This window comes from Brachyistius frenatus, unplaced genomic scaffold (genome assembly GCF_029030835.1).
Source record: "Brachyistius frenatus isolate BFR_SWC_R1_liver_20210118 unplaced genomic scaffold, ASM2903083v1 Contig_202, whole genome shotgun sequence".
NCBI classification, from domain to species: domain Eukaryota; kingdom Metazoa; phylum Chordata; class Actinopteri; family Embiotocidae; genus Brachyistius; species Brachyistius frenatus.
This window is the reverse complement of record NW_027210801.1, coordinates 111,975-138,643: the sequence shown is the minus strand read 5'-3', so window position 1 is coordinate 138,643 and position 26,669 is coordinate 111,975. Positions and strand designations below refer to the sequence as shown.

The window sequence follows — 26,669 nt, the reverse complement described above, 5'->3', positions numbered from 1 at the left end:
CGGGAGGCGGAGTTTTCCTCGGTGTTAAGTTAAATGAGTGTATTTTTTTTTATTCCCGAGAAGAGCATTATAAGTTTTCAAAGGGTACACGTTGGAATAAAGGTAAGCCGTTACCATTTTAATCCACTATCTACGGTTACTCGTACACAAAGTACCGACTTCCGCTGTCGCGCTCCGTCTTCTAGCGGATGGCTGGCCGCTCGATGTTGCTGTCAGTAAAATGCTTGGTTGGCTAAAAGAAAACTGGACGGATGTTTTTATCACGAGTTTGAGCCTGCCTACAAGCTGCGATCCCCGAGCTTCGGCGAATACTTCAAGCAGATAAGAGACACAGCGGCTGCATTGATTTCTGCAAAATCTGGTACGAAAAGTTGGACAGTCTTTTTGTGACTTAAACTCACAGAAGTTTAAACTATTGTCTGTTTCTTTTGCCAGTTCTGCAGATTGATCTAAACTCATCAAACCTGTTGATTTTTATTTACATAACAAAAAACACTCGCGACTTTCTTTCATAATTTCATGGACGAATACATGTTGAAGAACAGTTAAGATTTTCCTAAAATCTTCTATCCGGGATGTTTGTAGTTTGTTGTACACCATTAAACTTAAAAATGTGCTTTCTCAATTAAAAAGCTGGTATAAACTGGAAAGTTGGTAAAAAAAAAAAAAGAAGAAAGAATGGAGTTTGGTGCTGCTGTTTATCACTTGATTAAATTTAAGAGCAGGGCAGTGATTCTAATCTAATCCTATTGCAGCCCTGTGTGTTTCAGTGTTTCATCCCTTCTGTCCTGATGTCATCTACTGTAACTATGCAGAGAGGGGATGTAGGCAAGTCGCAGTTTAGTGGCTTTCCCAGCGGGATGATGGACTGTGATGATTTCTGTTACAGTTTTGTGACTTTGGAGCTTTTGGATTGTGTAGGGTGAATCATTAAACAGGACAGCGACTCGAACATTTCCTTTCAACACCAGACTGAAAATAGTTTGCTATATCAATAACATGTTGCAAACCTACAGAAAAGGAGAAGTAAACTCAGATTGCCTAACGTTGAGAAATCGGCCTCGACGCTGACACAGATTTGACATTTTGTGGAAGACAGCTTTGTGATGGCTGTTAGTTATCGGCAGATATTCTAATATTTAGCCCGTTTGTTCCCTCTTAATCAGCACAAATAAACCGAGGTGTTCTGGAAATAACAGGAAAAATAGTTTGTAAGTTGCAGTTCATGAAGTTGTAATCAAACTGTACAGATCAAGACAAATGTTTTGAAGTGAAACATACATTTATGTTTTTCCCTCTGAGGTGAGCTGAGGTGGGACGCGGTCCTCTCCTTCCATGGAGCCTGTCGGAATGTCTCGGTACCTAAAGTATTTCACCACTGTGGGCGACGAACAGCCGGTCCAGTTGGAGGAAGAGGAGCTGCATGTTGCCAGCGAGGAGCTGAGTCCGGCTTCAGGGCTGTTCCCAACAACGCTGACCTTCAAGGACTTGCTGAAGAGGCTCTACTGCTCCGGACGCTTCCAGGTGCTACTAAAGTCTTTTAAAATAAAATGTTGTGGCAAAAAATTGCTCATCACAGTTGTTCAAGGTTGGATATTCAAGCTGTTTATTTTGCATGTCCATAACTCCAAGATACTGAGATATCACAGTGATATAAATCAAAAAATGAAAGGAAAGCAGCAGATACTCACATTCAACACGCTGCAACCAGATTGCACAGAAAGAAAATCATCAAACTGAAAAGTGTTGAAAATCCAACTTACAAAACTTCAAAACTTTTGTGAAGCAGCACTTGAATAAAATTGCTTCGGCACTGTCAGCTGTGCAGGAAGTATTCCAAGTCCATTACTTGAATAGATGTATATCAGACCATAAACATTTGTTTCATGCAAAACCTTGTATTTGTGTTCTTTCCTCTGAAGAAGGAAGGACACTTTTATTTTACGTAAAAATATTTCCACAAAATTTTTTACTGAAAGTATTAGAAGTAGAGAAATTGCTCTTGTGACTGGACATTTAGATTAGAATTGCTCAGGCATTCAAATAAAAGCACTTTCTACCAATCAAATCAGAGTGAGTTTTGTCGAGGTGATTTGTTGACATGTAAATGTCAGCTGTAAGAGAGCCACCCTCTCCTGATTGTCTGCCTTTTCTTCCAGGTGTTGGTTGTGTGTTTGGTAATCCTGGATGCCATCTTTGTCCTGGCGGAGCTGCTTATAGATCTTGCTGTCATCAAGCTGGAACACAACCATCTTGCTCCTGAGGTGAGACGCAGTTTTCCACCCAGTCCAAGAAACCTTTGAGTTATTATTGACACATTTTCTACGCTGTTAACTAACCGAAGTTTGCCTCTCACAGTTGTTTCACTACCTGAGCCTGGCTCTTCTCACCTTCTTCATGGTGGAGTTGGCTGGGAAGCTGTTTGCGTACGGCCTGGAGTTCTTCCAGCACAGGTTCGAGGTGTTTGATGGTCTGGTGGTGGTGGTGTCTTTCGTGTTAGACATTGTCGTTGTCTTCCACGAGGATGCCTTCGATGGGGTGGGTCTCCTCATCCTGCTGCGACTGTGGAGGGTGGCCAGGATTATCAACGGTGAGTGCCACGGTGCATTCAGGGAGTCAACAAAATAATCAGAACACCTAATACAAAATCCTTTTTAATAAATACTACACCCCCATTTATTAGTACATACAATACATGATTATAATTTAATTTTTGGGCGTTTAAAATGCGTATCTTGAAAACAAATCGGCATTGTTGGATGAGGATGAGGTAACTGTGTTTACCTTTGCTTGCAGGGATCCTGGTGTCAGTGAAGACCCGTGCAGACCAGAGGATGCACAAGCTGAAGGAGAGCTATGACCGTATCATCAAAAGAATGACTGAGCTGCAGGAACGCAGTGATAAACTGGTGATTTCTTACAGCCGCTTCTTTTTACATTAGAGAATGAATGAATGAAGGATGAAAAAAAGGGTCGTGTGTCACAAAAGTGGTTTGAGATCGAACCCTTCTGTACTGGATTTTCCAGGTCAGAAAACATGGTGTCTGTTTTAGGTAGTGAGAGACATAAGATTTCGAAGATGTTTTCATGTTAGAAATTGGTAAAATGTTTCTCAGCTACATTAACATGTTGTAGGACAGAGCATTCGTTTACAGGGTCTTGAGGTAGTCGAGTATATCTACAATTAATGAGGAATGTTTACATATAAAGTAGTGGCCAAGCGGCAACCAGCAGTGACGTCACCTGTTGGTTTGTGAACGGCCGTTTCAGTTGAGATTTTGTCCTGCGCCATCTTGCTAGTTCCAAATGGTTTGGAGCAGGAAGTAACCATATTTGGACGAGCTGGGGGAGGAGCCAGCGGTGTATCTGACTCGATCTGATTAGAAACCCGCCGATATTATGTCGCGCCGACCGATCGCCGTAACCTGACTGTACCTCACACCTGTCAATCAAACAGACACGCCCCCAAAAACATGGCTTTTAAAGTTTATTTTCTAATTAATGACGGGATTATTTTTAGATGGACTGCAAGAAAACTGATAAAAAGGAGTGACCTTAGGTAACGACACTGAAATAACGAGTGGGAAAAATGTATTGACTTTGGAGCCGATCTCTAGCAGCACTCGTTGGTATTGTATCTTAAGGCACTTCCGCATCGGCCTCATTTTTCAGCCCGACTCTACGTCCACTTTTATCTACAGTCTGTGGTCGTGGTCAACAATGAATCCCTTTGTTTCCAATAACATCAGCTTCATAACTAGTCCAACAAAGTCAAAAATGTTGCGCTCTGGTTGTATTGACATGTTATGACACATGTTCTGTAGCCCGTCTTCTGCTTACTGATACTTTCACGCCAGTATCATGTAGTTTGAATCCAGCATGATGTTTTCGAAACCTCTGAAAATAAAATCTAATGTTGGCACTAGGCAGAGTTAAAACAGTAATGGCAAATGGCAATCAATCAGACTATATAAACCTTTCAAACGATATTTTGTTTATGCCCATAATTAACTTCCGTAATGCAGAAAGCTGAATTGAGCACAGATAATATTTTGCATGATAAAATAGACTATTACTCTGCGGTGCTCTTGAACTGTATTTGTCCCCAATGACATCAGGACAGCAGAAAGCCTATACATCTTCCACCGCAAACTAAAAACGCAGCTCTTCCGACTTTACCTTGAATAAGAAAAAAACAGTAGCACTTTAGCAGCGCTTAAAATGGCACTTACTGATAGCACTTTGTAGTTTGGCTTTCTTGAAGAAATTTGTACTTTCTTGATTCTTGTTGTTCTGGGTTTTGTACCCTCATGGTTGAAATGCACTTTTTACAAGTTGCTTTGGACAAAAGGGTCAGCTAAATGTAATGTCATCTATTTCATTATACAGAGAGGTGTTTCTGTTATTTTGTCTACCCTCACTGACATAAAGAACTCTGTAACACCTGTCAGTGTAACACAATGCAAATGAACAACAGCACAGAAAGTTGAATCAACACTTCTTTGAAACAGTTTCCATAAGCTTGTTTAATTGTATAGTTGAAGCTCGTTCAACCCAATATATATTTTCATTAATTTACATCTAAATAACTGCTTTTTATAGATTATTTGTTCTGTTTGCTTTCACTTTGTGCTTGGGCCTCTTTCTAAGTATAGTAGATGAAACTTAAAACATCTATTTCAAATAATACTGTACTGCAAACAAATATAGAAATTGTTTAGTACAATTTAAGTATAGTCTGTAAATGCTCTAATATATGCCATAAAAGCTTTGAGTAAGTACCACCAACAAACTGATTCTTCTCTCCGTGTTCCTGTTAGGCACAAGAGAACCAGAAGCTGCAAGCCCTCCTGAAGAAGCACGGCATAGACTTCTAACTCATCCAGCTAACTGTTGTGGAGCCACTGTTTACCATCATTTTATAAACTGTCACATACTATAAACTCCTTGATCAATTTTTTTTACACCTGATTTCAGTATCCCATCGACAGTAACTAGAGAGATCATCTTTTTTTTGAGTATCTGTATCGTTAGATCATTCCTGTCATCATAGTGATGGACACCATTTATATGTCTGCATTTATCTACTGAATATCAAATATATAGCTGTTATGGATATCACTCCGTAGAGGTTAAAGTGCTTGTAAATATGTGAAACCTTCCACAGACAAATAACTTGTACATACAAATTGTATTTACATCTGCTTATTGACATTTGGATGTACTGTATGTTGTCAAAAATATTTAAATAAATGATTTCAATAAGTGATGATTGATGAAGTGAAAAAGTGATTTAATTTATTAAATAGTCTGACGAAAAATCTTATATACATTGCTCAGACAATATACAATGACGGACTGATCATCCAAACAGCGCTCGTGGTGATAAATGCCACATGCTGTACACGTGTGTAAGGTAAATGTTCCCATGCAGTGGTGAGTGGAACCTGTAGTTGGATCAGACAAAAGGGAAGAAGAAGTCAAAGGGCAGTTTGGCATCGATAGTGGGTGTTGCTGTGTATCCAGGAAGAGCAGCAGCAGACACCGGTATGAAGGCTATGGAGCTTCTGATTGAAAAGATGCTGCTGCCTCCAGACAGCCGGGTCTGTGGGAGAACGCACAAACACATTCATTGATCTTAATTCCACTTTGCTTGAGTACCAAGTTAAAAACCAGAGAGAAGTTTGCAAATTGTATTGTTTTATTTCTGTTTGTTTCTAAAGTTTTCACACATTGCCTGTTTAATGATCAGTTTGCTTCGGTTCATTGAGGCTAGTATACAGGTATCATGTGGTTGAGAAAAACAGTGCAAAGAGATCCAGTCGGCAAATCAAGCGTACAGATTCAACTTCCTGCTTTTAGACCAGCAGTATTGAATGTAAACTAGGAGGAGGGTGTAATCTGTCAGCATCTAAAGTCAGTAGTTAATAATTTATTATTTAATACTTTTCCAAGTTTTAAGGATAATATTGCATGTCCCACAGATTTTGATCTTAAGACAAGTCCAGAGTCAAGTATTTTGGTCAATCCCGATTTTCACATAAGCCCTCCTCACCGGAGTGTCATTGACAGCCGTGGATGCTGTGGTTTTGTGCAACCACATAACCTCCTGTCACCCTACAGGTTTCCTTTCTGTCTATACCTTAAAATACCAAAAATTCAGTGTACACAAAAACCAGATGAGAGCTAATATACAATGTATCATTTGCCTTGGTCCGGACCAACGAATCAAACGACAGGATGGAAAGGCTCCTTCAGAAAGTGTGGAGATGAGAGAGGAGTGAAGCATCTCCCCCCTAACTATGCTGGCTCGCTTTTCATTTCACCTCCCTCTGCAGCTTCATCTGGAAGGGCTATAAACACACCTGATTTCCAAAGTTGTAGGACGACACGTCTTAATGATTAGTTCTGAGAGACAATGGCCCAACAGCATGCTGTGCCAGTAAATGTGAGTCTTACCAAACTGCTGGTGTTGGTCTGGATCACTTCTTTGATGCTTACAATCTGAGCTTGGGGGTTCACCAAGGACCCATATTTGGTCCACTCAATTTCTAAATGGAGTGACAGTGGGATGCTGCAACTCTGTGCTTCCTGCAAATGACAAACAAAATGTTGGACAGTGGCTTCACTTCTACATGATTCAAGATGAAGTGTGAACATTCTCAAAACCTGAGACCTTCAAGTCTTCTAAGATTACTCACTTACCAACTCCTCTGACTACACAGCCTCACACAGTAGAAAGATTTTGCTATCACATATAAGATTACCATGACAAAGACTGTGTAGTGAGGAAGGATATGGTTAAATTGTTCTCACCGTGGGATTGAACTTGTTCTTGATCTGCACCCAGTCCAGTGGGCTGTCCAACGGGGAGTTTCCAAAGGAAGCCACATACTGGGGAACGTTTGGTCCTCTCAGAACATCCAGAAGCAGCTGAGAGACCAGGGAGCAGTTGGCAACATCCTGCAGTCTACGGGGACCAAACAAGTTATCATCACAAATGTATTGAGACATAAGGAGACACTTTTGCTGTGTTCCAAATGACGTCCTTCCCGTAGTACCCTAACAAATAGAGCTCTTCTTTGTTAGGACTCGTTACTTATGTAGTGCAGGAATTTTGACAGGGTAGTATTGTTTCAAATCACACACTGCTATTCTGCACTGACTGGAAATGACCTCAGCATGTGAACACATCACATGCCAAATATCTACAGCTTGACTTATTTTACCCCAAAATTAATGTTTTTATTTTCTCTGTTTAACACACTCGATAAACGCACTGATTCTTTTTTCCACAAGCAGTAGTGAAAAAAAAACAACTTTTGTGAGGTGTTCAGGAACATCTGAAGCGTCTTTAGAGCCTTAATTTGAAAGTTTTTCACGCTGGTGGCCCCACCCCTTCCTCTACATAGCCAAGATGGCCACCGTTTAGGGTGGAAAGTGTCCAGAGTTTCACCCTTCTTTTTTGAGGGGGTTTTGAGTGCATCATTCTGGTACTTTTTGTGCACTGCATGTTTTTGTACTTGACAGTGTGAATGTTAGTACACAAGTACGCCATTTGGAACACAGCTTACAGTATGTCTTCACAGGGATGGGATCTGTTGAGTGTGAGGATGCTGTGCCTTAATGTGCAGCCAGACACAGAGTCCAGACCAAACAGGACAGGAGAGCGCTGTTGTGGACCCCGCAGACAGTCTTGGTCATCAGCACTATGGAGCGTAGACAGTGTTTCTCTGGGGTTCACGCTTCTGGCAATCCCAGTGAAGAAGACTGTCAAGGAAAATTCCTGAGTTCTGACTTTTTTATGACTTGAGTTGTACTTTTTGTCATAATTTCAAATCAACAATACATTTTTTTTTTACTTTACTTTGTCTTTAATTGCAAATAAATCTTCTTCATTTTTTCTTTCTTTAGGCATCAATATATTTCTCTTGCCTTGTATAAGGGTGAAGGAAATTTACTAATGATGCAGGTGAAGGATATTCTGCTTTTTTTGTTCCAGACACCAGAGGCAGTCCGACAACATAACCTGGATTTCCACTGAAGTGGACAGCTGTATCCCCACCGTCCTCCTATTGAAAAGACAGCGTCAGGAATAACAAATTTATACAATTATTACATTTATTTAAATTTTTTGGGCCTTCAGTAAGAAATCAAGCCACATTAAACCCTCTGGGACAACCCCTGTAGCCAATGGTCTTTGACATTAAATTATTAACGTGTACAGGCAAAGGATGTGTTGAATGCTATAGATGAGTTAAAAATGATTTTCCACCAAACTGCAATTCTGCTTGAGGCGACCAGCTCAAGGTCCACTCATGAGCTTTTACAATACAATAGTTTATATAGTAAAATATCTGGGGCAAACTAAAAGACCCCAGAGGGTTAAATAGCTCTGCTAAAGAGTTGCCAAAACTGTCATGAAAATGCCAACATGCAGTAGAGTTTCCTTCAAATACCACAGATTATGTCCTCCTGTTTTCAAGAACACTAATCTTTTGGACAACACATAAGGCAATTTATAATATACTACCTGGACAAACGCGATCTGAAACTCCTGTTCCACGGACAGCCTGGCTTTACGGACAAATCCAAGTACCAGAGACACAACGGCAATTACTATCTCACCAGCTGGGTTGTGTGTTATCACGTAGGCAACCTGTGGAGACAAAAGTGTGTTATTATTCCAGCAGATAATGACTTACTTTTTTTGTAAAACCTTTAACTACAATGTTATGTTCAAATGTTCAGCTATACTACTATGTGAATCATTCATGTTATATCTGCACAGTCAATTACGTCTGCTTATACGGTATGATGACTATAATGTTCAGTTTTTTGCTGACTCTGTCAGGTATAAATTAATTACCAATGAGAACATGGTTTGAGGATGGTGTTCTACAGGGGCTTGTTTCACAAAGACAGACTTTGACTAAGGCCTAGACCTAATTAAGTCCGAATTTAGAGTTATATCTTAATTACTCTGTTGTACAAAGATGCTTACCTTTTGACGATCTTAAGTAAGACTAATTTGCTATGAATTCTGGGTAAAGTGACCAAGTCACCTTTACCACTTAATCCACATCCTGAGGCTGCAACCTTCATTGATATATTTCCCACTTGGAGGGAAGGATCCCAAACGAGTTCTCTTCCACCCTCCTGGCCCTTGATAGCCTTTACCTGGACAGCCTCTTAGCCTCACTCAGGTCATTTCCATTCACGTTGCGTGAGAGGGGAAAGGCTTCATTCACCATAATGGCATGGAGGACTGGTTGTTAGGGGCCAGGAAGTGGTCTTGGCTGGGGAATAGCCATGGTTTCTAATGGCTAATGACTTGGCTACTGTGATATAAAACTTATATAAGCTTATATAAACTAATATTAGGCTGCAAATTACACACAAAAAAGACATACATTTATTTGAGACATAACGCCAAATGGTCTTTGGCACTCTGACGTTTGTTTGGTCCTTTTTGATGTTTTTTATGATCGCCAGGATACGATCAAACTTATGTTACTCATCTGAAAGTATGAATCAAATTTTTCTTCAAAAGAGTACAGCTGTAGTGTGTTGGATTTTCCTAGATCCTCTCATCTTTGAAGAATTTCATTAACCCATCCCCTTCTGATTTTGTGCTCAAAACCAAACTGTTGTCAGATCATGCTTTAAGACTGTCAGAATTAAAACACTACTGAGCAGTTGTTACACAGTGCATCAAAAAAAAAAAAAAAACACAATACGCAGGGCATGTAGCTCCAGAAAAAAGGTTTGTTTACAATACAGTAAATGCATTTTGAATTTCCTCCAAAAAAAGGAAAACATTTCATAACTCAGCAGATTCAGCATTTTTGTAAAGTTGTGGAAAAGTACAAAGACAAAATGGAAATGAGAAGATGTTTCATTGGAGTACACGGTCAATGATCCAAATGTTGACACTGTTGAGTCCTGCAAGATTTTCAATATGTAACTCGGTGCTGTTTCTCAGTCTAGTAGTGTTGTTCTATGAGGGCCTTTTGTTGCTGGGAGAACACAGGTGCCCTTACAACCTCACATGACATCCCTTGCTTCTGTCAGTTGTTGATATGAATCCTCAACCGTCAACAAACTGTGAGCTCTGAACTGGCTAATATTGGTTTCATCACATCATTTGCAGTTGTAGTTGTGTTTAAGCTATGACACTTGTGCTTTGATTGAACTTTTGCTACCTGTGGTCAAAATAATGCACCACAAGTGCATCACAGTGAAAACTGTGTTTTGGTGAGTGAGAATGTTGTTAAAGAGTTTTGTAAAAAGAATAAATGACATCTGCAAATTGTGTCTCAACTAGGTGAAGATTGTTTATGGTTTCGTCAGAAGAGTGTGTGATTCAATAGATGGGTTCAGGCTACATTACATTACATTTAGCTGACGCCTTTAACCAAACCAAATAAGTGCATTTCAACCATGAGGGTACAATCCCAGAACAACAAGAATCAAGAAAGTATAATTTTGTTCAAGAAAGCCAAACTACAAAGTGCTATAAGTAAGTGCCATTTTAAGCACTACTAAAGTGCTACCTATTCAAGGTAAAGTCGGAAGAGGTGTGTTTTTAGTTTGCATTGGAAAACGTATAGACTTTCTGCTGTCCTGATGTCATTGGGGAGCTCATTTCACCATTTAAGAGCCAGGACAGCAAACAGTCGTGATTTTGTTGAGTGTTTAGCTCGCAGTGAGGAGCAACAAGCCGATTGGCAGATGCAGAGCGGAGTGAACGGGTGTAGGGTTGGACCATGTCCTGGATGTGGACTGGACCCGATCTGTTCGCAGCACGGTACGCAAGAACCAATGTTTTGAAATGGATGCGGGCAGCTACTGGCAACCAGTGAAGGGAGCGGAGGAGCGGAGTAGTGTGAGTGAATTTAGGAGGTTAAAGACCAGTCGAGCTGCGGCATTCTGGATGAGCTGCAGAGTTTGGATGGCACTAGCAGGTAGACCTGCCAGGAGGGAGTTACAATAGTCTAAGCGTGAGATGACCAGAGCCTGGACCAGAACCTGCACCGCCTTCTGAGTGAGAAGAGGACGTATTCTCCTGATGTTGTGCAGCATGTACTGTATCTGCACAACATCAGCCTACTGAGTGTTTGGTTTAGAGAATGGTGTTTAGTGTTTTAGCGATTCAGAAAAACTGTAATATCCATGTGGTGGACGGCCCTTTAGCCAGGAGGTAGTTTGTGAAAGTGTTTTGTCTGCAATTGACTAATTCAAGAGCAAAATGCATATTGGTGTAACTTGCCCCTGGATTGCATTACGAGGATGGATCAGAAAGTTCAGAGACGGCTCCTGGTTCTCGTGGACGGTGAGTAGCACCGTGCTGTGCATGGAGCACAGGGAAGCTATAACCTTCATGAGTAAGCATTTCAAGCTTTGTCACTTGATCAAAATCAGCAGTTGACATACACATGGTTTTGTGCGCAGTGGTCCGGGTGCGTCTGCGATTTCTTTACACACCTAAACTTGAGCAGGAAGTGCAACATTGCAGTTTGTGACAAATTATTGGAGAACACAGAAGAAGTAGCAGGGTGCTGAAGCCAGTGATGAGAGGTGATGGGTGTGATGATTGTTTTTAATACACTGTCATGTTAGAGAACCATTGCGGTACCATGAAGTGCCATTGCAATACAGTTCAGGTTGTTTGTACAGAATGTTTTCCCTCACCACTGGGGCACCAATTCACAACAAAACCAAAGGTTTTGGTATTTGGCGTTCCGCCCCTCGGAACCGCGAATGTGACTCAAAATTGCTCTCCAGGCTCATTGCTTCTTTGCCATGGGCTTTCTAATTCATTTTAAGGTTCTCCCTTGCAGATTTCCAGAGTTTAACATAACATTTGATGTGCACCCTTTGGTTATGTCCGTGGAGAAATCACGGACATGATGTCGCTAGTCTGGCACAGAGCTCACAAAAATCTTGTGTAACTCAGGAACTGAACTGATGATGATCAAGGGAAGAAACTTGGGAGTACATCTCCATTAAGATTATAGCTTTCCCCTTCTCCACTAAACACTTACATTATAAACAGCTGGTGCATCTAGTTCCAGACACCCGTATGTATGTAAAAGGGAAGGACAAAAAAATAAGAGCCACCTTTTATACAGTCCAACACCATTGTGGTAGTGGGGCATGGTTTGGCTCAGCTGCAGGAGGGACTGATTGGGGGAGTGGTTCAGGGACCGGTGCCTGGAAGAGGCTTATTTAGCACAGCTGCAGTGAATCATGTTTTGGTCTCTCCCCACATATAAGCACCTGGCAGGTCACCGGACGAGGCTGTCTCCTGGGGACATGGAGCAGGAGGCTAGCTGCAGACGGGATGGATAGCACATGCTGGAATGCCCACCAGGAGAGCACAAGGGCACCGGTATTGTTGTGTGCGAATAAAACACTTTGGACAATATACTTTGGCTGGTCATTGTTCGTTTGTGCTGGAAGAAACCACAGTGACGGCAAGATGCATGTCACAACCACGTTTAACCATGACCTCGGTACATAATTTAATCAAACAGCAACAACGGAATAATAAGCTTTCTAAAGACAGATGTTGCCAGGCTACAGAATGTTTTAACCCCAACATACGATAGAATTAAAGGATTATTACAAGTTGGTTGTACTGTTTTGGCAGGTAAAGTATTAAATATATTTTCAAAAGGTTTACATTGGCAGATTTCATTCTAAAGTTAACCATAAACATTAATTTATGGGATTTAAGTGACTTACCTTCAGCACCACATTACCACAGAGCATGGGGTTGAGCAGAACAGGACTGAGGCTTTCTCCACCACTGATCTTCAGCTCAGTCTGAGTCCCATCTGTAGACTGCAGGATGACTGAAGCCACCTCCACAGGAACAACCTTCCGAAACCCAAAACTCAGTGAACATTCATCCATTTGATCTAAACCTGTTTTATCCTGTACGAGGTCATGGTGTGTGTGTGTGTGGGGGGGGGGGGGGGGGGGGGGGCTGGAGCTGACGTTGGGCGAAGGCGGGGTACACCGTGGACAGATTGCCACTTCATCAAAGATAGATAACCCTTCACCCACACATGCACGGAAGAACATGCAAACTCCACACACAAAGCCTCTGGTCGACCAGCAGATTCAAACCCAGGACCTTTTTGCTGTGAGGCGACAGTGCCGACCACTGCGCAACCTACGCTAGCCTGGCTCCACCAGACTATTGCTCCCAGCTTCATTTTCCTTCACTAGGATTATAGTCTGGAAATGCGGTTAGCATTAAAGCTCGCTCAACCACTCTAAAGGACAGACCAACCAGCGACCAGTGTCAGTGGGGAAAGTCTCGGCCAGTTTCGGCAGATATCAATTGGATAAAACTGCTCCAATCGTTTTCAAATTAAACCAGAGTTCAGGCCCACCCAGTAGGATGCAATGACTGCAAATAATTCTCTATGGAGCGTACCAAGACACATTAATTTACACACTTGATATGGGACTGGTAACATCCAAGCCTCCACCAGTGAGAATTTTTCCTGCTTTCATATATCCCTTCCCGCAAGGGGAAATTGTGTCGTTACAGCAGCGGCATGTATAGGACAAAGCAATAAATCACAGAATATAAAATAGAGGTACTAAGAACATTAGTTATAAAAAAAAAAAGCACATTATATACAACTTACGTATATACAAATAAAAATAGAATAACATTAAATTTAACTAAAATAAAATAAAATAAAACAAACAACAGTGCAACAGTGTTATTGATGTGTGATGGATTTGACCAGAGGTGAGTTATTGTAAAGTCTAATTGCAGTGGGCAGGAATGATCTCCTGTATCTGTCCTCGTGACAGCGGTGCTGGATGAGTCTTCTGGAGAACGTGCTCCGCTGTCCCTGCAGTAGGTGGTAGAGAGTATGGTCAGGATTATCCAATATGGATAACAGTTTGTTCAGTGTCCTCCTCTCCACCACCTTTTCCAGACTGTCCAGTTTGCAGCCAATGATGGAGCCGGCCTTCTTAACCAGTTTGTTAAGTCTGTTGGTGTCGCCGGCTCCAATGCTGCTCCACCAGCAGACTACAGAGAATTTACTAGTTTACGGTAAATTTAAAGGGTGATAGCACTGTTTCTGTAGCCAAATAAGCCCTCTGCTGTTTTTTATGACTGTTTTTTATATTTTCAGAATGGATATCTAAGATAACGGTTGATTTGCAATTATTCCACTTCAGAACAAAACTTCAACTTGCGGAGAGATGAAAGTTGCTGGACTCAGAAGGTAACTTCATATAACTGCATACTTTAAATGCGTGGTTTACATATTGACAGAGTTACATTGTTGTTATTGGGTAGTTAGGTAGTTATTGTGTTAGTACATATTCTGCAATAGTAGCTTTTTTTGACAAAATAATAGCAGAAGCAATATTAACTGTAATGGAAGACGTGTCTTAATCAAGTCTCGGTGAGTTGCGTTTCATTCCATGATAAACTAAATGGAAATTAATGGCTGCCTGGTTAGCAGAGAAACCGCCTAAACAGTGCAGCATGCTGTGAGACAACTCAGTAAACAGCATTGCAAAGCAAATGTGTCGTCAGTGCTAATATGAACATAGCTGACTACTTCCTTTTTCTTGGAAACTCTGGATAATTTTTTTTTTCTCAATATTTTTCTCTCTTTAGATTGCAGCAGTTAACCTCACAGTTGTGTCAGTGCAAACCTTTTGCAGTGTGAGGCAAGATGAAAGGACTTTTATGCAGCTTTTTGATTCATCTAATGCATTCAAAAGTACATTTTATATTTCAAAACGTGAGCCTGAGGCTGGGAGGGCATTATGGGATTTGGAGTCTCTGTAAGGCACCAAAACAAAATTTAGTCTGTCTGTTTGTCTATCTGACAAACCAAACAATAAAAAAAACACAACAAAAACTGCAGTATCAAGTAGTGTGAACTAATGTAATTACTCAAATTATGGAGAGACAGTGTGGCTACAGTGTATACATATATGAAAGCAGGCACTTACAAAAACACTAAAAATAAACCTTAGATACTCTATGTTTGGAAAATGCAAGGGAAATGTTGGATTTACAGACAAACTGAGTCCTTGATTCTGCTCCAGTTTTCCTGTAGTTTCAGAATGAATCTTATAAATATATACAGTGTATTAAAGTATTTTATCTAAATGTAACTCTCCAAAGTGCAATATTTGGGTTTTAAAATGGTGTTTTTTTACCCCACAATTAGACATTGTACAGTGTAACGTTGGCTCAGTAGATGCATTTAGTCTGTAGTTACATAATTATTACCACAAGAGTTGCAATACTGGACTCTTGCGCAAATATTTTCACAACTAATGTGGCCTAATTTCAACATTTGAATAGTTTCGTATTTGTTTTTTCTTACATCTTAGCCGTTCTCTGTGCTGTTATAACATACATTTCCCCTCAGGAATCAAGTCCTATCTTATCATCATGGCCATGTGACCACTTCTATACTATACATATATACTGCAACTGGCATTTGACCATGCAAAAAAGAGTGACTATTTTCATTATCTGCTGATTTTCTACATTAATGATGTAGAAAATATAAGAAAGTTGTTTCAAAAGAATTGCTCATTACAATGTCAAAGAGCAAGTTTGAAACACTCAAATTGTTTGTTTTGTCTGACCAACATTCCAAAAGATTTCAATATGGAAAACTGAGATTACTAACAAATCCTCACATAAAAAACTGCAACTGGCACAATTTTGTAGTCTTTGCTTGGGAAATACCTTATCACTTTGTCATTTATCAAAATAATTAATAATAAAAAAGTAAGAGTACTTACTGGTGCATCTGTATTCTTCCCCTGTTGAGCAGAAAATATTTAGTCTTTAAATGAAATATAATCGATTGTTTTTTGGACATTTCTCTGTGCTTTAAGCATTTCCACAACAGCAATTCATTCGTTGTATGCAATTTATCAACAAACTTTCATGTTGCTTTTTTTCTTATCAAAGATTAAAAGAAAAAAAAAAGAAGTAAAAGTTTAGAAACACTTTCAAGCTAAAGTATCTGGATTATTTAATGGTAGGATCCCTTACAGAAAAAAAAAAACATTAGCTTCCAATGTTTTCCACATGTCCTACATGTGTTCACATGTTGCAACACAGGATAACATGGGACAAACGTGTGTACAAGTTTCCCACATGTTGTAGTATGTGGAGCACATGTGGAAATCATGTTATCACATATAATACTGTACCAACACATTTTAAACAAGTGCAGTAATGTGAGCATGGACAAACACAAAGGTTCAACAGTATCTATGAATGATTTCGGTACATTCAGAACTTGTGTGAAGACAGTACATGCACCAAACCATCACAGAAGAAAAAAGGGGATTGTTGGGGAGAGAAAGACAGAGCTTTGACAAAGGCAAAGTGAAGCTACTGATTGGTAAGCATGCCATCATTTATTTGCTCAGTCAACTTGACTGGTATTAACTCTTTATGGACAGTTTTGTCAACACGTGCATTGAATATTTGAAAATGAAAATTTGATCTGTATCCCATTTTTGTTTCTTTTGTCATGGGTTGGTTTTCACATGCAATCTTCTGGATCTCATATGGCAATGCACATGGGTTTTACATAGGTAACGGTATGTGTTTCACGTTGAAATATGCATGGCTTCCACGCATAATTCCAGAGGTTTCACATGGGAATCTACATGGGCTTCACACATTACACTGTGAAAATGTTCCGAAACCCAATGTTTTACATTGGCAAAATACATGAGCTCTAAATAGTTCACGTTTTCAAATTTTAAGTCACATGCGTATGTGGTCACATGTGAAATTAATGTCTTTTTTTCTGTAAAGAATTCAACTTTTGGGTTTGTTATGCGGGAGATGACAATAACTGAGGCAGACTAATAAAGGATGGTAGAGATAACTGAACTCACCAAAATAATGTAAATAACTCTTCGAATGGTCTCTACAGCTATTGTACTGGAATAAAGTTTGAGAACTTGCAAAAGATGTATGTACTGAAACTTTGGTGGAGTGCACCTTTAATCACATCATTAAGTGTTTTAAGAGTAGATCTTTTCTTTAAAGGATGAACAGTGTGTGGCGCAGTAGAAGTGAGACTCACAGCAAACAGCTGGATGTTGGTGTAGGTGTCCATGCTGAGGGCCGGTAGAAAGCTGCAGTCGGGATCCAGGACCACACGCCGGGAACACACACTGCTCTGGTCCTTTAGGAACACTGTGAATAGAACCAGGAAAACTAAAGGAACAATACTCATAAAGATAAAAAAATAATAATACTGTTTTTGTTTTCAACTCTGTTACTGTGAAATTACAAGTTGTGGATTTTAGCAAAGATTCACTTAATTAGTATTTAAAAAAAATAGCAGAATCTTAAAATGATAATAATCCTAATATGATTAAATAAAATCATGAAGGTTTAATGACATTACTGTCCTGAATTTCTGCTGGATAACTCAGAGGATACAGGGTGTAATTCAGACTAATCAGACTTTACTGTGTTTAACTTGTATTTGTTTTGCACTTTGGACCATGTTTGTATAAGGCTGTATGTATTATGAGGGCCAGTCATGTGACACGTCCAATGACTAACTGCTGTTCTAAACATTCTTATGCCACTGGTGAAACGCTTAAGAAGACAGAAACCTGAAGGAATTTCAGTTTCAGACAGCCCTTTTATTTGTCATCAGGGTTTCAATGAGGACCAATTAAAATCTCAATTTTAAGGTCACATTCTGTTCGAGGATACCAAATATAACAAAAATCTTCAACATAAAATGTCACTATTCCAATTTACCTATTTTTTTGTATTACTAATATTCTAATTGTATCAACAGCATGGTATTTTGACAGACACAACTTTTGAGGAAATACAGTACATACACATTTAAGTAATGGTGAGGTTGCAGATTTCAACAGCCTAAACACCCCTTGCCTCACCCTCCTCTTCTAAGCATATATGAAAAGTCCCTTTCTAGAGCCAATGTTTGATTTGTGTGTTCTGAGGAACTGTAGAAACATGGCAGTGCAACAAGGCTATGTAGATATGAAAGGCTCAAAGTTAACAAAAACACAACAATTATTAGTTTTACATGATTACACACTAATGAAAACATAATTACAAATAATATTTTCCATTTCTGCCAATACACCTCCTGAATCCAATCCACTGGTTCTTTAGGTCACTGATCAGAAGACATACATTTCTTTACATCAAGTATGTTTAGTCAAACTAAAATCTTCAACGAATAGTCAGATTTGCAAAAGGTTAAGTATCTACTTTTATATTGGAGTCTTTCAGATAAACAGACTCCTGCATTGATCAGTTTCTTAAAAAGACGAACTAAAAGTACTTCATTATTATCAAAATATATTATTAAAAAAAAAGTACGGCTGCCCCCAACTAAAGATGAGTTCAAGCCAATGATTGACGAGTTGTTGCCTGTTTATAATGTTACCATTGACAATATGGCCAATGGGGAGGTGTCATGAAGTGCAAAACCACCGAGGGCCACTACAGGTCCCAAAGAGACTCTGGTCCTATTGACTCCAGTATTTCTTTTTACAATTCATAGTAGACTGACAAAATTCTGAGGTACAGCTTTGACAGTTAAAGAAAGATAGGAATACAATTCAACAAATGTGTAGCACAAACATCAGTTAATGATAAATATTTGAATACAATTAATATTCATCAATTACCAGGTGGATCAATAATGTAGCAAAGTCATGAAAAATCCAAATTAAGAATTTAAAACTCATTGAATAGAACTTGTAACTTATAACTATACTCCATGTGTAAAACAATGAATAATATATCATTTTGCAATTACCATAATCATAACTTCCACCACAGTGTTAAAAGTGACATAGTAGTTACCTGCAGGACTGTTGTCCACACAGTTAGCAGTGACACCAGGAGCTGGGAACCAGAACATCCCCCTCGGTCCGCTCTCTTCTGCTGTCTCCATCACATCACCATACTAAAACCAAATAACACCAGCAGAGAATGAACACACACTAAATTTGGATACATACTTATTCATGTTATTTTTTGCTTTTTTTTTACTATGTTTGACAGTGTCCCGAGTGACAGCAATGAAAACTGTGAAATAATACATGGATCGTGGCCAACAAAAAGCCAACGATGTTTCATATTTCGATTTTCCATCTTTTGGTTTGATGTCAGTTTTAACACATTCTCTCAACCGGCTTCATGAGGTCATCATAGGAGCTTTTCCAACATTCTTGGAGGAGTTTCCACACTTGTTGGCTGATTTTCCTTCAGTCTGCGCTCAAACTCATCCCAAACCACCTCAGTTGGGTTTAGGTCAGGTGTCTATGAGTAACAGGTCATCTAATGCAGCACTCCATCACTCTCTTCTTGGTCAAACAGCCCTTGCAGAGCCTGGAGGTGTAATTCTAACTACATCTCAATGCTGTGGTTTCTTTGCAGCAGTTTGACTTCATTTGAGGTGTTAAATGTTGATTTCTGAGGCTGGTGACTCTAATAAAGCAGAGGGAACTCTTGACCTTTCTTTTCAGGGAGCGGTCCTCATAAGACCAGTTACATCAATATTTAAAAGTTTTAATGACTAAACTTTGAATCTGAACTTGAAGAAAAGTTATTGGCTGACTGACATTCATGTCCTTAAGATACCCTCCACTGAAAGTCAAGATTTTATCCTGGGTAACATGTCCATGTGGTGCTTTTTTTTTTTTTTTACATACTAGAGGACATAAATAAGAAATAAGCATTCAACACCATGGCAGAGCATTTCCGCTTTGGAACTGCAGTGACAGACTGTCTCAAAAACACAGATTCAGACAGACAGGGTTTCATACGTCACATACTGAAGGAAACAATCCCGTCACCTTGTGTGGTGGGGCTTTTATCAAGCGGCCAGCTCGAACTGCAGGTGAGTGGCCGATGGGTGGATGAAGATAAATCAATTTTCTTATTCATAGCTCCACATATACTGAATATAGGCTTAAGTGTAGAGTGACATCTAAGCAAATTTACAGCATGAGGGGATGGAAAAAACTTCTAAATATCTAATTTTGACCAACAGGTGTGGTTTTAGGGGTAAATGTGAGGAGAGGGACTTTAAAGTTGTTCCTCTTTAGGTAGCTGAAGGGTTCTTGCCATAAAATAGATTAGTAAACTAGTTGAATAGTTTCTGTATACCAACACTAACTCGCCACTACACAACTGATGATCTTAAATGCATTAAGAAGGCAAGAAATTCCACCAGCTAACATTTGACAAGGCTGACTTGTTAACTGGAAACCCTTCCGGGTAATGACCTCATGAAGCTGGTTAAAATATCACCAAAGCTGTCATCGAAGCAAACAATGGTTCTTCCCTTTGAGGAATCTAAAATATTAAATGTATTTAGCTTTGTTTACACTTCTTTACATCAATACATAATCCATTTGTGTCATTTCACATTTATGAAAGTTGCAGTTTTGTTCTACAATGTAGAAAAAAGCAGAAATGAAGAAAAATACATGATCAGAGTAACAGTTACTGCCATAAAAGAGACTCACCTGGTATCCAGGTGAGGACTGGAGCTCTGAAGTGGACAACTTATCAAAGTTCTCTGAGCCAAAAATGAAGCTAGTGAACTGGTTAAAGAGTGACTGAAAGTTGTTGTCAGTTGGAAGAGCAGGCGAGGGATGAGATAATCCATCAACACCTAAACAGAGCAAATAGTTAGCTGAGCTGTGGCATGGCTGCTTACTCTGTATGGTCCACATCAGCCAACAAAGAAGTTATTATCATCCAATATTCTGCACAGTATTCAGCTACAATACGGTGAAATACATTTGCACAGTATAGCATAGTCTATTATTTTTATATAATTGTTCATTTGCTTCCCCAGTGTGTGTCCCTTATGAAAGTGGCAATAAAGTTTCTTGAACATAAAGTCTACATAAAGTCTGAAAATTGGAAAAATCCCACCAACCTTTTCCTTTAAATACCATTCATTTAAATCTACTAATGGCCAATTGCTGTAATTTGTAAAAATGAAAAGAAAAAAGAAAACCTCATAAACGATGTTTAATCCAAATGAACACCTGGATTGACTTACGGTTTTGTGACTGAATGCAAAACATGTCATAGTTTGTTTCCTTCAGGATGGATGACTGCACCGCCGAGTAGCCGTCTATCATAATCCTTAAAGAGTAGGACGCTACATCACGGCTGCACAGCTGCTTGCTGCCACTGCAAAGTGACGTAAAACAAAGTTTGTTAATACGTGTGAAGCAAACATTCATTCTAGTCCTATTCAAACCAGCACACCATAGAGGAAATGGTAAATGGTAAATGGCCTTGCACTTACAGTGGGTACGGAAAGTATTCAGACCCCTTTAAATTTTTCACTCTTTGTTTCATTGCAGCCGTTTGCTAAAATCAAAAAAGTTCATTTTATTTCTCATTAATGTACACTCAGCACCCCATCTTGACAGAAAAAAACAGAAATGTAGAAATTTGTGCAAATTTATTAAAAAAGAAAAACTGAAGTATCACATGGTCATAAGTATTCAGACCCTTTGCTCAGTATTGAGTAGAAGCACCCTTTTGAGCGAGTACAGCCATGAGTCTTCTTGGGAATGATGAAACAAGCTTTTCACACCTGGATTTGGGGATCCTCTGCCATTCTTCCTTGCAGATCCTCTCCAGTTCCGTCAGGTTGGATGGTGAACGTTGGTGGACAGACATTTTCAGGTCTCTCCAGAGATGCTCAATTGGGTTTAGATCAGGGCTCTGGCTGGGCCAGTCAAGAATGGTCACAGAGTTGTTCCGAAGCCACTCCTTTGTTATTTTAGCTGTGTGCTTAGGGTCATTGTCTTGTTGGAAGGTGAACCTTCAGCCCAGTCTGAGGTCCAGAGCACTCTGGAAGAGGTTTTCTTCCAGGATATCTCTGTACTTGGCCGCATTCATCTTTCCTTCAATTGCAACCAGTCGTCCTGTCCCTGCAGCTGAAAAACACCCCCATAGCATGATGCTGCCACCACCATGTTTCACTGTTGGGATTGTATTGGGCAGGTGATGAGCAGTGCCTGGTTTTCTCCACACATACCGCTTAGAATTAACGCCAAAAAGTTCAATCTTGGTCTCATCAGACCAGAGAATCTTATTTCTCATAGTCTGGGAGTCCTTCATGTGTTTTTTGTCAAACTCTATGCAGGTTTTCATATGTCTTGCACTGAGGAGAGGCTTCCGTCGGGCCACTCTGCCATAAAGCCCCGACTGGTGGAGGGCTGCAGTGATAGTTGACTTTGTGGAACTTTCTCCCATCTCCCTACTGCATCTCTGGAGCTCAGCCAGTGATCTTTGGGTTCTTCTTTACCTCTCTCACCAAGGCTCTTCTCCCACGATTGCTCAGTTTGGCTGGACGGCCAGGTCTAGGAAGAGTTCTGGTCGTCCCAAACTTCTTCCATTTAAGGATTATGGAGGCCACTGTGCTCTTAGGAACCTTGAGTGCTGCAGAAATTATTTTGTAACCTTGGCCAGATCTGTGCCTTGCCACAACTCTGTCTCTGAGCTCCTTGGACAGTTCCTTCGACCTCATGATTCTCATTTGCTCTGACATGCACTGTGAGCTGTAAGGTCTTATATAGACAGGTGTGTGCCTTTCCTAATCAAGTCCAATCAGTTTAATTAAACACAGCTGGACTCCAATGAAGGAGTAGAACCATCTCAAGGAGGATCAGAAGAAATGGACAGCATGTGAGTTAAATATGAGTGTCACAGCAAAGGGTCTGAATACTTATGACCATGTGATATTTCAGTTTTTCTTTTTTAATAAATTTGCACAAATTTCTACATTTCTGTTTTTTTGCTTAGTGTACATTAATGAGAAATAAAATTAACTTTTTTGATTTTAGCAAATGGCTGCAATGAAACAAAGAGTGAAAACTGTAAAGGGGTCTGAATACTTTCCGTACCCACTGTATATAGTGCTTTATCACCTTAGTGGTCTCAAAGTGCTTCACACTGTTTCCTATTCACACACACTTTCAAAGACTAATGGAGCTGAGCTACCATACAAGGTGCTCGCCATCAGGAATATATTCACACACCAATGGTACGCCATCGGGAGCAACTTGGGGTTCGGTGTCTTGCCCAAGGACACTTCGACATGTGGACAGGAGGAGCCGGGGATTTAACCCCCACTCTTCCGACCTGCTCCACCATCGGAGCCACAGCCTCCGATGGTGGAGCAGGTTGCTTATATGTAGATTAGTATACTGTAGTAATTTATTAGGGTGCATTTTAATGGCAAGCTGTATATATTTAACACCATGTCACTGTGCTCATTTTTCATTGAACTGCAGAGAGAAATTATGTTTTTTCTTTTTATTCACATAATTATGTATATCCATTTGCTTCCATTGAACTTGTTCTTTCAGTTGTTAAGCTACCACAAGTGAAAATCAAGACTTCCTGCATAATGCATGTTATCTTAAAAGCCTTCCAGCAGGTCAAAGGGTTTCTTCTTAGTGGTCTTGTGGTCTAGTGGTCTTTTTAAGTGTGGATTTGCTTGAACTAAACTGCATTGAAGTTGGCTAAGTTGGTGAATTTATGTATTAAAACAGAATTTGTATTAAAAAGAGAAAATCTGAGCATCAGAGTAATGAGTGTCATGGTTTTACCATAAACTATACATAAAAACAGACGTAGCTTCTGGGTCTGAAAAGTGAAGTCAATGTGGAAGTGCCTTAAAGTGCAATACCAATATGAGGGGCTGGTTCTGATGAATATGTGGCTCAAATGGACTCCCATTCAAAAAGCTGCTATCTCTGTCATGCAATAAAAAGTCTATACGTTTTTTGTACCAAATCAATATGGTGCCTTCTCATCAGTGTTCTGGCGGTCTTTCTGAAAATAGTTCCATAATTAATTCTACGTTAGGCCTCAAGGAGAGCCATGTTCGGGGCCTGTCTGGTTTGATTGACATGATGTCCAAAAACAAAGATGCGAATGTGAATGGAAGCTTAAAAAAGGCAGTTCACAAACCAATGGGTGACGCTTGGGTTGTACTAAGAAAAAAAGTGCTTTGGATACGCAATGTTGTAGCAATGCTAGCAAATATCAAAGAATCAAAGCCATGCAATAGTGTTTGCTGTTTACAGTTTGGTGAGTTTTGGCACGCAACACATTTTACATGGTGGTCACCTGCTTGGTTAATTTGTTGTTTAATTAAATTAAATTTAATGTTGTTTTATTTTATTCTATTTTATTTGTATATACTGTGCATTTTTCAATTTTTTTTATATATATACCTTCACTACGTCTATTTTAATTCTGTCATTTTTATTGCTTTTGGCGTATCTTTCATGCTGCTGTAACAAAAAAATGTCCCCTTGTGGGATCAATAAATTCTATCTATCTATCTATCTATCTATCTATCTATCTATCTATCTATCTATCTATCTATCTATCTATCTATCTATCTATCTATCTATCTATCTATCTATCTATCTATCTATCTATCTAACGTGTAATTGGTAAAGGCTGCTCCAATGATTTCAAATTTAAGGTGAGGTCCATCCCCATTACAATGCAATGACTGGAGACAATCCCCAATGGAGCGTGACCAGACACTATCTAATCCCACAGGGCATTTGGATCTGGTAATATCAGGCTATGTAATTTTTTCTCTTCCACAATCAATTTTAAACTGTGCCTCTACTACCGAATGACAGAAATGTGGTGTTCCCCCTCTGGACGGGCTGCGATACTTGCCTGACAGCACGGACTGAGCAACTGGTGAACAGAGCCGCCTCCTCACCGCAGTCTCTGTCACAGCAGCAGTTGACATCACACACATCCTTGTCATCATCACAGGGACACAAGCTGTCAACTGAAACACACACACACACACACACACACACACACACACACACACACACACACACACACACACACACACACACACACTGAAGGACTCCCATCTTATTACACTCAGGCTACAGTAACATTTTACAACAGGAGGATTTTTTTCAAAAACTTCTTCAGATGATAAAGGAAATGTATTATCACCATTAACAACATATTAAAAATTATGTACAGAATATGCAGGGATGTGTAAAATAATAATAATAATAACTTTAATAACAGCATTTTTCAAAAACAACTTGCAAAGTGCTTTAAATATATTTATAACACAATAGGCAACAGTTAGTAAAATATTATGTTAAAATAGCACAAAACTAAGACAATAAAACATAGTGAATTCCTAAAAATGCAGTCAACAAAAGGCAAGTCTAAAATAGTGCGTTTTGAAGAGTGACCTAAAAGAGGACAGTGTGTTAGCATCCCTGATCTCCTCTGGCAGGTCGTTCCACAACTGAGGAGCCCAAACAGAAAAATGTCCATTTAGTTTGAAGGTTAGTTCGAGGTCAGGAACGACCTACTGGACGATATCAGGTTGCATTTAAGCTCGTAGGGGGACACGAGGTCAGCTATGTATATTCAGGAGCCAGCCCCTGCAAGCCTTAGAAATGATCATTAAAATGTTAAAAATCTATTCAAAAAACGGACAGGGAGCCAATGAAGTGATTATAAAACAGTCGAGATGTGCTGCCTCCAGTTGGACCTGGTTATGAGTTGAAGTTTATTTATGTTAAATTGTGTCAGGCAGGAGTATAGTGCATTGCAGTAATCTAAACGGGATGTGATGAAAGCATGAATTACTGTTTCTCGGTTATTGGGGGATAGAAATGACTCTGATTTTGAAGATTTGAGTTGAAAAAGGCATGATTGGACAGCAGCTGATGTGCTGATGGTTGTCAAAGATTACGCCAAGGTTTCTGCAGGAGGAAGTAATGTTACCTGACAGGGAACTGAGATGGGAGGAAATATAATTTCGTAATACATCTGGGCCTATAATGATAATTTCTGATTTCTCTGAACTTAACTGTAGAAAGTTTGACGCCATCTGCATCCACATATCTGGAACAAAAAGTCCCAGAAACCTGCAGGTCTGCTGAGACCCTTAGCTGCTTTAAATCAAGACTGAAGACATTCCTGTTTGCTGCTGCCTTTCACTGAACCAGATTTGAGGATGTCTTAAACTGCACTGTAACTTGTATCCTTTTTTTATTTTTTATTTTTTTTATCTTGCTCTATGTTTTAACCACTGTTCTTAATTGTTTTTAAACGTCCCTTTCTTCTGCCTTATGTTTAGATGCTTTTAATGGTTTTATGTGAAGCACTTTGATTTGCCTTGTTGTTGAAATGTGCTATACAAATAAACTTGCCTTACCTTGATATGATACACCGGTAAGGGAAAAACAAGGTTCTTTAAAACACTTTGAAGCGGATGCATATGAGAGATAGAAACTACTGTTGAGCATGAATATTGTGGAGTTACCGTTGGTAACAGCGGTGAGCAGGCGACCGGAGACGGGCAGAGGCTCGGGCAGGGTTGGCTCCACTGTCCTGCTGGATCTCGGTGTTGGAGTTGTCGAATCAAAGACAGCGGGCTGTGTAGTTATATCATTATCCATAACGTCATATGTAACATTTTGGTCACCAGACAGGGTCGTTGTGTTTTCGTTTGTTCTGACGGTAGTAAACAAGACAAATAAACACGAAAGCTTTGCAGTGTACGAAATCCAAGCTGCCGAGACCGCCATTTCTG

General features: G+C 39.7%; 2 protein-coding genes across 4 annotated transcripts; one reads left to right on the top strand and one right to left on the bottom strand.

Annotated features, from left to right (window-relative positions):
• On the top strand, positions 1–5,267 carry hvcn1 (hydrogen voltage-gated channel 1). Of its 3 annotated transcripts, none has more exons than XM_069718922.1 (6): positions 1–102; positions 1,303–1,524; positions 2,160–2,264; positions 2,359–2,590; positions 2,797–2,909; positions 4,821–5,267. In XM_069718922.1, exons 2-6 carry the CDS (start codon positions 1,336–1,338, stop codon positions 4,875–4,877), a joined length of 696 nt encoding a protein of 231 aa, XP_069575023.1. In that variant the 5' UTR covers positions 1–102; positions 1,303–1,335; the 3' UTR covers positions 4,878–5,267. The 3 variants fall into 3 exon arrangements, with proteins under 3 accessions (XP_069575023.1, XP_069575024.1, XP_069575022.1); XM_069718923.1 differs by lacking the exon at positions 1–102 and adding an exon at positions 122–361; XM_069718921.1 differs by lacking the exon at positions 1–102 and having other exon boundaries at positions 412–1,524.
• On the bottom strand, positions 5,265–26,669 carry LOC138632974 (tectonic-1-like). Its single transcript, XM_069718917.1, has 14 exons — positions 26,400–26,669; positions 24,770–24,887; positions 21,108–21,241; positions 20,563–20,711; positions 18,893–18,995; positions 17,118–17,230; positions 15,811–15,831; positions 12,751–12,885; positions 8,534–8,659; positions 7,984–8,072; positions 7,623–7,760; positions 6,817–6,970; positions 6,460–6,591; positions 5,265–5,605 (listed from the first exon to the last, which is right to left on the bottom strand). Exons 1-14 carry the CDS (start codon positions 26,662–26,664, stop codon positions 5,459–5,461), a joined length of 1,824 nt encoding a protein of 607 aa, XP_069575018.1. The 5' UTR covers positions 26,665–26,669; the 3' UTR covers positions 5,265–5,458.

Excerpts from the sequence above, each read along its gene's own strand:
- hvcn1 (XM_069718922.1), top strand. The coding sequence starts at position 1,336 with ATGGAGCCTGTCGGAATGTCTCGGTACCTAAAGTATTTCACCACTGTG. Across the intron at positions 2,265-2,358 it reads ACAACCATCTTGCTCCTGAG|TTGTTTCACTACCTGAGCCT; the intron begins GTGAGACGCAGT and ends TGCCTCTCACAG. Across the intron at positions 2,591-2,796 it reads GGTGGCCAGGATTATCAACG|GGATCCTGGTGTCAGTGAAG; the intron begins GTGAGTGCCACG and ends CTTTGCTTGCAG.
- LOC138632974 (XM_069718917.1), bottom strand. The coding sequence starts at position 26,664 with ATGGCGGTCTCGGCAGCTTGGATTTCGTACACTGCAAAGCTTTCGTGT. Across the intron at positions 18,996-20,562 it reads AGTCCTCACCTGGATACCAG|TATGGTGATGTGATGGAGAC; the intron begins GTGAGTCTCTTT and ends ATTTGGTTTTAG. Across the intron at positions 12,886-15,810 it reads GGAAGAATACAGATGCACCA|GTTGTTCCTGTGGAGGTGGC; the intron begins GTAAGTACTCTT and ends GGGTTTCGGAAG.